The 15,898-nt window shown below is 38.7% G+C and overlaps 4 protein-coding genes across 7 annotated transcripts; 3 read left to right on the plus strand and 1 right to left on the minus strand.

The window, feature by feature from the left end:
- Positions 1-106: 106 nt before the first annotated feature.
- Positions 107-3,792, minus strand: LOC111793336 (peptide methionine sulfoxide reductase B5-like). Its single transcript, XM_023675174.1, has 3 exons — positions 3,425-3,792; positions 1,963-2,119; positions 107-451 (listed from the first exon to the last, which is right to left on the minus strand). The coding sequence occupies exons 1-3, from the start codon at positions 3,736-3,738 to the stop codon at positions 302-304; spliced, it is 621 nt and encodes a 206-aa protein (XP_023530942.1). The 5' UTR covers positions 3,739-3,792; the 3' UTR covers positions 107-301.
- A 1,080-nt stretch (positions 3,793-4,872) lies between these two features.
- On the plus strand, positions 4,873-6,367 carry LOC111793335. Its single transcript, XM_023675173.1, has one exon. The coding sequence runs from the start codon at positions 5,010-5,012 to the stop codon at positions 6,363-6,365; it is 1,356 nt and encodes a 451-aa protein (XP_023530941.1). The 5' UTR covers positions 4,873-5,009; the 3' UTR covers positions 6,366-6,367.
- Positions 6,368-9,822: 3,455 nt separating this feature from the next.
- On the plus strand, positions 9,823-13,085 carry LOC111793334 (transcription factor GTE7-like). Of its 4 annotated transcripts, none has more exons than XR_002814925.1 (4): positions 9,823-11,332; positions 11,430-11,649; positions 11,732-11,860; positions 12,451-13,085. XR_002814925.1 is itself a non-coding variant. In XM_023675171.1 (3 exons), the coding sequence occupies exons 1-3, from the start codon at positions 10,109-10,111 to the stop codon at positions 11,794-11,796; spliced, it is 1,509 nt and encodes a 502-aa protein (XP_023530939.1). In that variant the 5' UTR covers positions 9,823-10,108; the 3' UTR covers positions 11,797-12,312. The 4 variants fall into 4 exon arrangements, 1 of the variants encoding a protein (XP_023530939.1); XR_002814926.1 differs by having other exon boundaries at positions 12,460-13,085; XR_002814927.1 differs by lacking the exon at positions 12,451-13,085 and adding an exon at positions 11,961-12,312.
- A 406-nt stretch (positions 13,086-13,491) lies between these two features.
- On the plus strand, positions 13,492-15,726 carry LOC111792210 (L-type lectin-domain containing receptor kinase IX.1-like). Its single transcript, XM_023673554.1, has one exon. It carries the CDS (start codon positions 13,563-13,565, stop codon positions 15,603-15,605), a length of 2,043 nt encoding a protein of 680 aa, XP_023529322.1. The 5' UTR covers positions 13,492-13,562; the 3' UTR covers positions 15,606-15,726.
- The last annotated feature ends 172 nt before the right edge of the window (positions 15,727-15,898 follow it).

Genomic DNA, 15,898 nt, shown 5'->3' on the forward strand with positions numbered 1-15,898 from the left:
AATCATTTTAAAAAGTCAATTCAAACCGGCTCTATAAAACGTGCCATCGCAAAACATGAAGCGTGTTAGCTTTACAAACCCGAGAGGGGGAAACAAAGCTGAAAAATTCAACAAGAGTATAACACTCTTAATATGTATGTTGCTCAACAGAGAATAGAAGAGAGAAGAAATTTACATATACATGATTTGTTCGATATAGGATGTACATCTGAGTTCTTGAGTTCTAAAGTAGTAATATTTGACAACTTATTAAGGTTATAAATATAATCACAAGATTCAGAGAAACAGAAACAGAGAGGAATCATGGAGAGGGTGAAAATTTGAGTGAAATGCTATTGACACAATGGCGCTCATTTGTGGGTGTTCGAAAGCCTTCTCCTCTAAAGACATGACCCAGATGACCACCACAAGCGGCACATGTGATTTCAGTCCTCATCCCATCAGGGTCAGGCTGTTTATTACACAACAAGCTCACTATTTCAACTCTACAATGTTTGCTTAAGAGAGCAAAAATGCAACACTAGTGATGTCTTCGTCTCAAGTACAACTATTTTGGAGTTTGTTTTGTTTACATTTGATTGGTTGTGTTGCTTGGGGGAGAGATTCTTTTAACGGTCCAGCACATTTTCTGGGCCGTTAAGGCGCTAATCAGCATGTTCCGATGCGTCTTAGTGCACTTTGGTCTCGAATTAGGTACTTTGGAATGGTTTCTAACCTTTGGAAGTGTCTTGTTTGTAGTTCAAACTGTGAAAAAACCAAAAAAAGTTTTGCCCTCCCTCTCCTTATCCAAGAGATGGAAGTGGAGAGGCGTTTGATGTCCCCTCCAGTCAAGAATTGAGGCCTCACAATTACTTGCCAATATGCTTTTCTTTCATGTCTTTCTTTGTTCATGGTTCGATATTCTGGTGTCCTATGCGTAGAGGAACCACACCCATCCATCTCGAACTTGGTGGTTAAACTCTACTGCGGTGACGATACTACCAACCGCAAGCATTCCTTCTCGTTTCGTGCAGTTCGGTAAGTTTCAGTGCATTTAGATCTGTTTCAAATTCCTTTTAGGTGTTGTAAATTGTGTTTCTAACCATTGGGGCCCTTAATGTAGCTTGAGCCAATTCAAACACATTACAGCAAGTTCTAGTGGGTACTGGTTCGGTTAAACTCCTTACAGAATTGATGAGCTGTTCAAAGTGTGTTTATAAACATTGAGACTCCTGTTTGGATGCATGAGATGTTCAAAGTGTGTTTGTTTTTTTACTTGATGTTGGGCGTTATTAACTTTTGATAACCATGTTTGGATGCATGTGAACAACATGACGTTTCTTTTGTTTGATGTTTGGTGACTCACCAAGTACGAGCTACTTACGACCAACCACCAGTTTTGCAAGTAACTAAAGTTCTTAGGAATTTGGTGGGGGAAGAGGCATGACGAAGCAAGACCAAGCTAGTCGTTATTTCCTTTAGTTAATGTACTTTAGCTTGATGGTCTATGTTTTAGTAGTAGAGTCTAGTGTTGAGAACTTGCTGAGAATGATCCATTCCTTTTGTTATGCATTTGTGGTGTTAGAAGTTGTTAAAGTTTAGTTTGTTCTCTTTTCTGGATTAAGGAGTAAAGTCCTAGTTTGAATTATAGGACTTTGTGTTGCACTTAGAGTGATTTATCAAGTAGTACTTGATGTGAGGCCTGACTAGTTCATGTATTTGGGAGTATGGGTATGTTGAACTGATTCGAAGTGGTGCGAAAGGTTGTTGCTTGGTCGTTCTGGTTATAGAAGTGTGTTAATCTTGTCTATCAGGTGGTACCAAAACTGGGTAGTTATTGTAGTTATGGCATTATGTTGCCGAAATATTTGGGGCATTAGAACACAAATGACATATCACACAACACAATCTGTTACAGGATCAGAATATGATGAGCTACTAAAACATCCTACATGCAAAGAATGATGGAGGTGGAAGACTCACGGTGCGTTTAATGGCTCCAGGAATACCGTCGAAGAAAGCTGGCCAGCCACAACCAGAAAAGAATTTTGTGTTCGACATATAAAGAGGCGCCTCACATCCTGCACAGTGATAAACTCCCTCGCCATAGAATTTGTCATATTTGCCAGTTCCAGGATACCTGTAATGCCCCAATGTTAGATATGTGAAAGGAACCTGATCGTGCAATAGAGATTCACAGAAGATAACACTGAAATTATATTACAATTGCCAAACATTGTGATTGGCCTAGACTCTCACAAAATAACTCTTCTAAATTTCTCCTCAACTTTGCCCCTCATCCACTCAATTTATATTCAACCCTTTATCAACTCCTTTAACTAATCCTTTAACTAATACTATTGATAAACATGTCCTCTTAATATGCTAATAACACCACTAATATTGTTAGAGTTAATACTATTGATAAACATGTCCTCTTAATATGCTAATAACACCACTAATATTGTTAGAGTTAATACTATTGATAAACATGTCCTCTTAATATGCTAATAACACCACTAATATTGTTAGAGTTTGAGGTTCTCATTGTAACAACTCTAACCCACCACCGGCAGATATTGTCATTTTCTGGTTTTTCCTTTCGGGCTTCCCCTCAAAGTCTTAAAAAGTGTCCGCTAGGGAGAGGTTTCCACAGCCTTATAAGGAATGTTTCGTTCCCTTCTCCAACTGATGTTGGATCTCACAATCCATCCCTCTTCAGGGCCCAACGTCCTCGCTAGCATACTGCCCAATGTCTGGCTCTGATACCATTTGTAACAGCCCAAACTCACCGCTAGTAGATATTGTCCTCTTTGTACTTTTCCTTTCGGACTTCCCTCAAGGTTTTAAAACACGTCTATTAGAGAGAGGATTCCACACCCTCATATAAGGAATGTTTTATTCCTCACCTTGATCAATGCTTGTATACAGGCTAAGAAGGCCTCAAACACATGAGATTACAGAAAGCAGCTTCAATGGGTAAGGAGTTGTGAAGTAATTCAGTTACAAGAGGGTTTAGTGAGGGAATTGCAATGAGAGGTTAAAATGATAATCATATCAGAGAGAATTTTTGAAGACTTCTTCCATTTCTTTCTTTCCAGATATCCTATCAACATGCTATGATAAAGAAACTTCGACTCGAAACGCACTTCCGTAAAAGATAATCCCAAACTCACTCTCAGTTTCCAGAGCATTTGTTGTTAATTTGAAGGAGAATGACATAGAAAGTAAGAAAAATTAAGACTATGATTCGAAATGGATTGGATAAATAGAAGACAAATAATGCAAGAAAAGATCATATAAATGTAATCAAAACAGAGGAAGTGAATGTCTTCAAAAATTCATACAAGCTCAACTTCCAATCAACAACCAAACTCAGATTTGAAGAATCAACTTAACCTAGAAACAAAAAGCCACTCTAGAAATAGCGAGAACAGGTACTTACTCCGTCCCTTTCTGCCGGAGAATTCGAAACTGCTCCGGCGAGAGAATGGCTCGCCACTCCTCCTCCGATTTCTGGACGGAATTAGGCGAAGACATAGCTAAAACACGGCCCGCACGAAAACTGCGAGGTCTCGGACCAAAAGCTCCACCGAAACAAGTTGCATAAATGGCGAAAGAACTAGGATTCGCCGAAGAAGACGATGATTCAAAATGAACTTTGAAGAACGATGAATGGTGTGAAGAGTGGAGAGAGGCGAAGGGTGTGGGTTTGCAGAGTAAAGCTCGGGAGGAAATTGGGAGAATGGAAAAGCCCATGAGAGAGACAGAGATGAAGATTATTTGCAGATAGAGAAGACGATTATATGTGGATCATGGAATGTGAAGAAGGATGCTTTTTTTCTTTTTTTCTAAATTAATAAAAATAAATCTAAATTGTATTTTGTTAAAAAATATATATATATATTCAAAAATACATTTTAAATTTTTTTTTAAATATTCATAATACCATTTTTTTTTTTTACTTTTTCAAAAAAAAATTATTTTTTTAAATTTTATTTACAAAATTGAAAGAAATGTTTTTAAAAATTATGAATTTTATTATCTCAAAATATATTTAATTAATTAAAATTTTATTCAAATTTCAAATATATTTTTTATTTAATTATGTTAATTATTTTAATGTTTTAGGTATAATTACAATAAATATATATAGTTTTATAGTAAATATTAAATATTTTCTTTGATAGGTATAATATATTAAATATGAATTGGAATACTATAGATTAAATATATTTTTTTCATTTATAATTAATATATTTAAGATACTAAATATTAATGTGAAGAATTCAAAAAAAAATCAACTAAATAATGAAAATTGAATTAATTTTTGATTTAGAGTTGCTATTATGTATCATTCATATAATCATTACAAACAAATCGATCACAGTTTATATTCAGAGTTCCAATTCTACTCGAACTAAAAGTTAGGCTAAGAGCATAAAATGATAGGTCCAAAAAATGATTGCATTTCATGACCTCAATAGCACGGGATTACTTACTAAGTATTTCTTAAAATACTCAAATCACATCTACAAATGACGATATCGAGGTGATGATCATGAGACTGAAGTTAAGATAGATGTATTTATATTGTTTTTCTTCTGTAGCCCGTAGGTTAGATTATCGCAATGCTTTACTTTCTTATTTTATTTTAATTCACGATTATTTATTTTCCGCTACAAAATATATAACTCGACCTAGTCACCATTTTAAAGATTATTTTAGAAGTAAAATATTAACCAAATTTGAAAATTTTAAGTGAATTATTGTTTCTAGAAATAATATATTACCTTATGAATGCGTATACGTGTGTGTATATATATATATATATATATATATATATATATATATATATATAAGCCGCTAAAGGAGGCCAACCCCAACCCACCACCTGTCGGAAACGAAAGCGAAAGCAAAACAGAGATAGAGCGTTCCGTCGCTCTCTCTGCTTCCATTCCGATCAACAAATCGCCGTAGAAATGAGAAAAACCTCTCCACACTGACTGAAAATTTCTCCCTCCTCCGCCATGGATACCTACGCTTACAACACTTTCCTCGAGTCCGGCGACTCCTCCTCACGCTCCGCCGAGATCGACTCCGAAACCGCCCCTCCCTGGGACGACTCTGCCCAGCTCCAGAACCAGAACTACAAGGTTAAGTTCCTGTCCAGCTACGGCGGAAAGATCCACCCCCGTCCTCACGACAACCTCCTTTCTTATGTCGGCGGCGAGACTAAGATCTTCGCCGTTGACCGCTCTATTAAGTTTGCCTCCATGATCGCGAAGCTTTCGTCTCTCTGTGACTCTGACGTTACCTTCAAGTATCAGCTCCCCGGCGAGGATCTGGACGCGTTGATTTCGGTTTCGAATGATGATGATCTCGAGCACATGATGCACGAGTACGATCGTCTCTGTCGGGCGCCAGGGAAGCCTGCTCGGATGCGGCTATTTCTGTTTCCGGTTAATCAGAGCCCTAGCTTTGGGTCCGATGGAGGTAGGTCCGATCGGGAGCGATTTGTGGAGGTTTTTAGTTCTGGTTCGAACCATGGAGGCGAGGCGCCTAAGCAATCTGTTCCAAATAGGGTGGAATTTCTGTTTGGTTTGGATAAGAGTGGAATCGCGCCTCCTCCGCCGCCGCCTGTGGCGTTGAAATTGCACAATCCGGTGCCGGAGATGGTTTCTCCGCCGATTGAATCTGTTGCTAGACCTGTTCCGGGAGATCGAATCACAGTATCAGATCCTGCCGTTCATCCGGCCGAGATTCAGAGGCAATTGCAGGAATTACAGAGGTTGCATATCAGCGAACAGGAGGAAGCCGCGGCGTATCGGAGGAGAGGCTACGGCGGTAATTTCCACGCGCCGCCGGGATTCCAGAACCCAGCCGGATACTGGCCGGAAAAGCAGGTTTCCGGCGGACCGGACCAACCGCCGGTGTACATGATTCACGCTCCCGGTGCAGTTTATCACTCGCCTCAACATCCGATGGCTCGACCGGTAACCTCTCCGCCGGCAAATCAAGGCTACTACGCCGTACAGCGTATGTCCTCGGATGTTTACCGCGAGCAACCGGTTTACAATGTCGTACAGCCTCCACAGCCGCCGTATCCAGCCACTTCATCACCGTCTATGCCACAACAACCTTCAAAGGTCGCTGCCTATCCCAGTGGGGGTGCGACTCTGGCGCCAGACACAGGACGACCGTACACCCAGGTGGCCTACGACAGCGCCACCGGAAGACAAATATACTACACGGCCAGTGGAGCCGCCGTGGTTGCGCCACTGCCGCCGCCTTACCTGGGGGTGTCAGCGCCGGTGAATGGCGATATTAGAACAGGAGCAGTGGGGCAGGATGGGAAGCCAAAGATTTCGCAAGGTTCTGTTTGAGCTTTTTTTTTTTTTTTTTTTTTTCTTTCGCTTTCATTTTTTTTCCCTGAATGAGGACAGTGANATACTAAAATTTTAATTTCATGCTCTTTTAATTAGTTTGTATAATATCTTTTATATAATTATTTTCACTTTCATTTTCAATTTTTTGGGTCTATTTCATCGATGTGGGACCCGCATCCACGCTTTCGTGGCCTAGCATCCTCGCTGACACACAATTTGGTGTCCACCCTTGTGAAGTGGAAATTTCACAATCCTCCTCTTTTGAGGTCCAAGGGCCGAGGCCCAGTGTCGTTTTCCTCAACAATCGATGTGGGACTCCCCTTCGTGGCCCAGTGTCACAATCGCACTTTTGATGGCAGCGGACTTGCGATTATGCGACACTCACTTTCCAACGACAAGTGAGCTAAGCCAATTCGTTCTTGTGTCGCCTACAGCCAAGTGACGTATGCTCGAGTCTCTGGCCTCGGTTTTAAGAGAAGGTTTTAGAAAACGAGGGCAATGAGAGATTTTCGAAAGAGACGTTATATCAACAAGCAAGAGAGAAATAACAACGGCTCACAATATATAACCTTGGATAGGGAGAAGTTGACAACTAGTCGTATCCCCCTATAGTACATTCTAAGACATTTCATGTCCGACAGGCCTAGACATGATATTTCTGAAACGCCATACTTCCTAGAAATACAAAAGTAAAACACTGGAATATGAAAAGACATAAAGGGTTGGGCTTGTGATAGGCATGCGGCCATGGGCAGCACGCCTTGGACGAACATGACCGTGACACCCAGCATCCTCGTTGGCACACCACTTAGTGTCCGTTTCTCTCCAAGGTTCAGCCTCCTCGCTGGCACATCGCTCGGTGTCTAGCTCTAATATCAACTATAATAGCACAGGCTCATAGCCGGCATATATAGCCCTGCATAAGAACTAGCCAAAGTTAATTTTCTTCCCAACCATTCTAATTAATTAAAAAATAAAATATTTAATATTTGTTGTCCCTTCTCCTATTGACAAGTGTCCTAAAATGTTCCTTCACTACCTCACTTTCCTTTGAATTAAAGGCCAAGTTTATGTCACTTTCTTATCTTTCTTCTTCCACATCTTGAATTGGATAAAATAAATTAAAATAAAACATAAAATTTATGGGTTTAATTTTTGACTTTGGTGACACATTATATATTTTCATTAAATTATAAGAACAAGTTGTATAGTATATAGTTTAAATCTCATCATGAATCATCATTATATTTTCTTCTCCATCTTATATCCACTAATCAATTATATCGTACGAGAGAACCTAATCCAACTCATAATTTAATGTTTTTTTTAATATGTTAATCATTACGATATTTCGATGTCAAAGATTTGATTCAAATTCAGTTCGAAGTCAGAGTTTATATAACAGTTCAAGTCCGCAGCTGGCACGTATTTATTGGCTGTTTGGCCTTTAATATCATGTTAATTAATTTTAATTAATTGATGGATGTTTTAATGATAACAAACCTACCTTTAATTATTAACAATTTTTAATATTTTGAACGGTACACAATATAAGGTTAGAAATAACGATTTCAACGACTTTTCAATCTCTTAAATCAGAGCTAAAACAAAGAAATTACAATCTATACAACATACTCGACGTGATGATGTGACAACTACATTAAAATAATGGACAAATCAAAGTATGACACTTATAATTTTGGAAGAGTAATAAATGGTGGAGTCGACCTTTAATTATTTTTACATAGTATAGATTTGAATGTAACGGTTACTCACGTCGATTTTTATTATTACTATATTATATTATTGTATTATTATATTTTAAAATTTTAGTATTACTTCCATAGTTTTATTATTATTATATTATTATATTTATAATAAATTTTAAATTTATCATGGAATAGTTGATTTTTATTATTTTTATATTATATTATTATTATATTTAAAAAAATTAAATAAATGAATTAAAATTTTTTTCTTATTTATTTACTTTTAATCTCCACCACCATTACCTCCATTACTCTTAACACAATCGATATTAATTTTACTTTTTGCCACTTTTCTTTTCTATATAAACTCATGAAACACAACTTCCATAAATTCTCAAATCCTCATTCTGTTCAAAGTCTCCATTGTGGTTCTTTCCAAGCTTCCAATTTTATTTTTATTATCTTATTTTTAGAAGATTTTTTATTTATTTATTTATTTATTCTAGAGTGAGAGAGTGTTACTACCAAATTCAAATATTTGTACCGGTTTGATCCCGCGTCGTAGAAATGATTGAGTTTGCTCTTGAACTCATAAAAAGATTGGTGGAAAGATTTGGCTCTGATCCATGGAAAGAGTTGAGAAAATTCTTTATTCAAATTCCCAAGAGGCGCTCGGGGAGTGGAGTAGGTCGAGTTTGACCAAACTACTATAAAACTAAGGTGTCATATTTTTTAACTCTTTCCTATTTAATTTCAAAATTATTATTGGGATTTATGACATGTTTTAGTTGATTATTGTTTTGACTAATTATTTTGCTATAATAATTATCATCTTCTACTCATTTGTAAAAGGTTTCATAATTAAAAAAATTAATCACGCTTTTATGGTTAAAACCCTATTAACTCCTCTAGGGTTGCCATACCTATCCAATAATATTGTCTTATTTGAACTTTTCCTTTCGGATTTCTCTTCAAGATCTCATAATCGATATAACCCATTAGTAGAATTGGGTGTGATGTAAGTTTGTTTAATCTTGAAGGGATAGCTTAATGGCGCAATTCCTTGTAAATTCTCGAACAAATGCATCAATTCCATCCCTCAGCGTATCGATATTGATTTTTTTTTTCTAAAAATTTAAGAACACTTCATTAACGTTTAAATTAATGATAATGATTTTTTAAATAATTAAAAAATAAATAAATTCAATTTGAGTTAGGTTTATCTAATTTTTTCGAATCATCCTAAATAAATTCTTATTTTTCATTATAAACAACATCTAAGTCAAAATTCAAAATTGGAAAAAATAAAATAAAAAAACATCATTTTTAAATATTTGAAATTTAAAAGAGTTTTTTCGAATAAGACCTAAATTAAATATTTAAAATATTAGAGATCAATATAAAATAAATTCGAAAGTCTAAATATAAATGAAATTAAAAAAAAATTATTTTAAATTCGGTGAAATCATAAAAGAGAATTAAATTAAATATTTTCCCGGTCTTTTCCGATTCCCATCATCCAACGTTCCAAATTCACCACGCGGTAAACAACTCCGGACATCCACCGTCCATTCCAGCTCATTTGGTCAGCACACCGGGCAGCAAGCCACAGCGTATTCACCGCAAGATTAGTTGGTCGATCTTCATCGACGGCCATCACACTGCCCAAATATTACGGGCAGACCTCGAGTCCTTTAAATACCTCCCATGCCTCTCATCTTTCTTCATCCCTCACAGTAGTTAGGGTGAAGTGGTTTATCCTTAAACCCTAATTTCCCTTTAGGAAATTTATTTTTTTCCTTTCGATTTTTGAATAATTTTTTCGGGGTTGAATTTGGCGCCGAGGAGAGAAGAATCAAGTGCCAGTGGAGTTTCGTTTTCGCGCCTTCTGTTCTTGTTGATCCGTCGTTCTTGTTTATTCGGAACAAATTTCCTCATCGGAGCTTTGTTTTAGTGAATCGAAACAACTAAACCAGTTAGCCGACGATCAAACGCAACGGCGGCGGCAGTGTAAGAGGAGGAGGAGTGTTTATGGCGAGAGTTCCGTTCTCGAACCTTAAATCTAAACCTAATACGAAAAAGAGGAAAACTAATGGTGAAATTAACAACCTCCAACAGATGGATGGAGGATTGGGCAACGTATCAACTCAATCACACTCGGATGATGAGTCTTACATCGATCGTCACCATGGATCTTCGAATTCCGAGTACACTCAATATGTGAGTTTAAATATATCTTCGTGTTCAGGGAGGGATTTGGTTGTTCTTAAGAAACGTTTACTCGCGGAGCTTGAACAAGTTAGGAGATTCAAGAATCGCCTTGAATCTGTCGGCATTGCTTTCGGAACTAATTGTTTCAAGAAATCGTCCAAGACTAAGGAGATTAACAAGCAGCCGAAGCCGCTGCCTAGATTCGGTAGAGATTTGCAGGTTTCCAATTTGTTTGAAGTTAAGAATCTGATGAAGGCTTGCTCTCAAATCTTGAACAAGTTGATGAAGCAGAAGTATGGTTCGATCTTCAACAAACCTGTGGATGTGGTTGGGCTGCGTCTCCATGATTATTATGATATTGTTAAGCGTCCTATGGATTTAGGGACTGTGAAATCTAAACTAGCTAGGAATTTATATAACTCACCGTTGGATTTTGCTGAAGATATTAGGCTAACCTTTAACAATGCCATGTTGTACAATCCAAAAGGTCATGATGTCCATGTCCTGGCTGAGCAGTGGTTGGTGAAATTTGAGGAATTGTTTCGCACTGTTAGTGAGAAGATGGACGACCTGGTGCAGCCAGACCTGTATGAGGAGGAATTGCAAGCCAGTTCTTGGAATCATGTAGAAGAGGCGAAGGTGGAAGCGCCATTGAGCTCATCGAAACCGCCTTCAATACAGTCGCCAGTGAAAACCCCATCACCAGTGCGGGCTCCTCAAGTGAAGCCTGTTGTAAGGCAGCCAAAGCCAAAGGATCCGAACAAAAGGGAGATGAGTTTGGAGGAGAAACACAAATTGGGAGTTGGGTTGCAGGGCTTGCCTCCTGAGAAAATGGACCAAGTGATACAGATTGTGAAGAAGAGGAGTGGAAATTTGACACAGGATGGGGACGAGATTGAGCTTGACATCGAGGCAGTTGATACCGAGACCCTTTGGGAACTCGACCGGCTGGTGACAGATTGGAAGAAAATGATGAGCAAAGTCAAGCAGCAATCCCTCATCAGTGACAATGCAAACGCTGATTCTATTAAAGCGAATAATGAGGTAAATACCTGGAGGGCATGTTTATTTTCTTTAATTTTTCCATATTTTGCTGGTTTGTCTGATGGGGTTATTGTACTTTTTCCATTTTGTGTTATAGATATCATGTGCAAATGAATTGAATGAGGCTAAAACAGAGGCAAAGACGCTTAGAAAAGGGGATATGGGTGAGGAAGATGTGGACATTGGGGACGAGGAGATGATGCCAGTGGGTGGTTTCCCTCCTGTTGAAATTGAAAACGATGCAGCTGCTCATGCTAGTAGTAGTAGGTCAGATAGCTCAAGTAGTTCAGACAGTGATGATTCTTCCTCCTCAAGTGGTATGACAATTGTTGTGAGGATTGTGAGTCTGAATCATGGAAAAGCTTCTTGTGGCTAAATTATTTTCAATCTCTCTTGCAGGTTCTGATACAGAAGGTAGTTCCTCCGATAGCGAATCAGACGGTGACGGTGACGGTCATTCATAGGATATATTACTAACAGCTTTCGGAACTAGCTATCCACTGAACACATCAGAAACGAGATACTGAGGTATAAAGATAGATTATAAATCAGCTTCTTCATCATGTCTGAAAAAAAAGGGGGGATGAACATTCATGGTCTTTATGTTGTTTATTTTAATGGTTTTCAGATGTGAAATGTGATTAAATGTTGGGGGCTGATGAAAAGGGGGAGGCTTTTTGAAACACTTTTTGAGCTTGATTTGAAGATAATTGCTGCTGATTTCCCGTTTTTTCTTTGAATTGAAATTTGTTTGTGTACAAAAGAGGAACAAGAACACAAGAACTTGAGTACAAATGAGTTGAAAAGGAGAGTAATAGATGTACTATTATATGGAAAATGGCTCTACATACATGGTAGTGGCTCTATAATCCAAGTTCTCAAGAAGTCTTGAGTTTTCCATTGTTCCCATAGAGTCTCTGATGTTTGAAGGATCCTCTAATGTTTCAGAGTTGTAAATAGAATTCATTTGAATGATTCTCCAAATTCCTGTTAAGTTTTCATGTTAATTCTATTTTACATGTTGAAAAATGTGACATAAATTTTATGTAGCTTGTTTGATAAGGTATTGAACTGAGTTCTTGTAATGGAAAGATTTCCTTCAATGACCTTATGCATAGTTTACGCAGAAAATACCATCAAAGCAAAATACCATCAAGACAGATGAAGAGAAAGGTCGGTCGAAAGAAGACTAGGGGAAGACTATAGGATCCTCTTGCTCCCATGGAATGAGGATTAGTCTCTGTGGTCTACCTGAGTAACATGAAATGTTACTATCCCAACCAAGAAGACATCAAGCATAAGGAGGTGGTACGACCTCCCTCTGATAGAGAAGACGTGCATAGTCAACAAATCGAGAAGTAGTTTTCAACCGTTCTTAACAAATTGGAAGAGACTCCTCAATATAGTTGGAAATGCGTCGAGAAACCTGAAGTCAGCATCATCTTACATCGAGATGTCAACCAGTTGAGTGAGGGAGGATGTCATAGTTATGCTTGTCCAAAGTATGTTGTCTATGGCTGCATGTTAGATGTCCCAATTATACCTGTCCAAGGCGTGTTGCATGTGGCTAGATGTCCCAGTTATGCCAGTCTAAGGTATGCTGCATGAGGCTGCATGTCAGATGTCCCCGTTGTCCCTAACTTTAACTTAACTCTTCAACAAATTTGTAGAGTTGTAATCCAACTTTCCAAAAAAATTAGTTTATCCTATTTCATTATTTACACGGAAATAAATGCATCCAAAGTTGACAAAATTTATTTCTTATGTTTTTGTGAGTTTCGTCAAAATTCTAACTTTATTCAACTTTAGCTCTGTTCGTAGTTGGTATGAAATTTCATATTAAAAGAGAAATTCAAGAAATATTAAAAAAATTTAGGATCTTTTTAAAGTGGAGTAAATCAAAGTTTTGAGGTTAATTTAATAAATTTTATATTTAAGACTTGGATTCAAAAAACGCGCCAAGTTCTTACGAAGAATGGGCGACGAAACGGAGGAAGCCATGACGGAAGAAGATTAAAAGGTGTTCCAATATTGACGACTCAATGTTGTTGACTAGGTCGCTTCTGGTGTTCTCAGTAGGTTATGCTATGGATCAATCTGGTAGGTGGCTGACGAGAAGATCAATAAATCTTCAAATTAAAGAACCATATCTGGTATATTTCTTTGATTCTTCAGATTAGCCCTAGTTCATGAACTCTTTTTCCGTTTTTTCAATCGTTCGGAGTTCGAAATGTGTTCTGAAACTACAAATTTCACTGCTAATTCGTGTTTTTTGTTGTTAATTTTCGCCTTCTTCCATTGTTGCAGCTCCTTCGATTTCTCCTTCTCGTCTTTCCCCGATTCCACCAATATCACTTTCGTCAACAGTGCCGCAAGAGGTACAGTCCTCGATCATCCTTCCATCCGGCTCACCGATAACCAGATCGGTGGTAGGATAAACAACGACACTGGAAGAGCTTACTTCTCGCTGCCGATTCAACTATGGGATCCAGTCACTAACAAATCCGCTGATTTCACCACTTATTTCGAGTTTGTGATCTTGTTTTCCAACGGGAGGTCGAACGCCTCCGCCGGTGGAATCGCTTTCTTCCTAGCGGCGGAGAATTCAACATCGCCTCCTTTGAATTCCGGCGGCGGATGGCTAGGATTGTTCAATCAATCGAACAATGGCGATCCGTCGAATCAGATCGTCGCAGTTGAGTTCGATATTTTTAAAGATCCGTGGGATCCTAGCGATAATCATGTTGGTGTTGATGTGAATTCCATTGTGTCCGTGGCTAATCGTACTTGGAGTAATACGATGGTCTCAGGAGACATTTTGGGTGCAAGAATCACTTACAATGGAACATTGAGGAGATTGGATGTTACGCTGAAAGATCCTCAGGTTCCAAACGAGTCGATTACATTGAATCTTACTGATATTCCAATTGATTTGAAGGAAAATCTTCCGCCTAGAGTGATCGTTGGCTTCTCTGCATCAACAGGTGAGTCGATCCCAATTCAAGCAATTAGAAGTTGGAATTTCACTTCGAGTTTGGATTTGATTGTTGAAACTGAAACTGTTGGGGGGAAATCCAATTTGTGGCTTGTGGGGCTGGTGTGTGGGTTGGTGGGTTTGATATCTGTGTCTGGTTTGGTATTTGCTGTTTGGTGGCGAAGAACAAGAAAGAAACAGAAAGAAAGAACAGAGGGAGATAGTGATGATGAATTTGATGAAGATGAAGAAACTGGCATGGTGGAGAATGTTGTTGATGATGAAGAGTTCATAAAGGGTACTGGGCCAAAGAGATTTTCATATAAGGAACTGGTTAAAGCAACCAACAATTTCTCCGAACATGGAAAGCTTGGACAAGGGGGCTTTGGTGGTGTTTACAAGGGCTTTATCACAGAACTAAACATGGAAATAGCAGCAAAGAAGATATCAAGCAATTCCAAACAGGGCAAAAAGGAATACATCTCTGAGGTGAACATCATAAGCCGTTTGCGCCATCGAAATCTCGTGCAACTCGTCGGATACAGCCACGAACGCGGCCATTTCTTACTAGTCTACGAGTACATGCCGAACGGGAGCTTGGATTCCCATTTGTTCGGAAAGAAACCACGTCTCTCATGGCCTGTAAGATTCAAAATAGCTCATGGCATAGCCTCTGCCTTGCTCTACCTCCATGAGGATTGGGAGCAATGCGTAGTCCACAGAGATATCAAGTCAAGCAACATCATGTTGGACTCGAACTTCAACGCTAAAGTCGGCGATTTCGGTCTAGCTAGACTAGTCGACCACGGTCTCCGCTCGCCCACAACCGTCGTGGCAGGCACAATGGGCTACCTAGCTCCAGAGTCCCTCCTAACAAGCAAGGCGAGCAAGGAATCAGATGTGTACAGTTTTGGAGTCGTGGCATTGGAAATAGCCTGTGGGAGGAAAGCAGTGGAGCACCATGAAGAAGATGAAGAAAAGATTAGCTTGGTGAATTGGGTATGGGGGCTGTATGGACAAGGAAGGCTGCTAGAGGCAGCTGATAAGGCATTGAATGGAGAGTTCAACCAAGAGGAAATGGTATGTTTGATGACTGTGGGACTGTGGTGTGCACACCCAAATCATAGTCTAAGGGCTTCCATAAGGCAAGCTATTAAGGTTCTGGACTTTGAGGCCCCTTTGCCTAAGCTCCCAACACAAATGCCTGTGCCTATGTTCTATGCTCCCGCAGCTGCCAATGAGAACCCTTCTTCCTATACTTACTCTATAACCAACACAAACTCCCAATTATCTTTGTAAATTCTTTGATGAATTCCTTTTGGTTTGTCAAATCCTATGAAGCGTTTTCTTTCATTGATTCGTTTTTTCATATTGTTTTAGGATTGAAATTTGTTTGTAGAACGTGGAAGTCTTTCCGTTACCTCTTTTTTTGGACTCTATTTTGTAAAGGAATACATCTCCATTGGAATGAGGCCCTGGACAATTTCATACCATTGTGGAGATGTGATTCCTAATCTGATATCAGAGTCATGCCTTAAACTTAACTATAACAATAGAATCCTCAAATATTAAATAAAGAATTGTGAGGCTCG

This window comes from Cucurbita pepo, chromosome LG04 (assembly GCF_002806865.2).
Source record: "Cucurbita pepo subsp. pepo cultivar mu-cu-16 chromosome LG04, ASM280686v2, whole genome shotgun sequence".
In the NCBI taxonomy this organism is placed as follows: domain Eukaryota; kingdom Viridiplantae; phylum Streptophyta; class Magnoliopsida; order Cucurbitales; family Cucurbitaceae; genus Cucurbita; species Cucurbita pepo.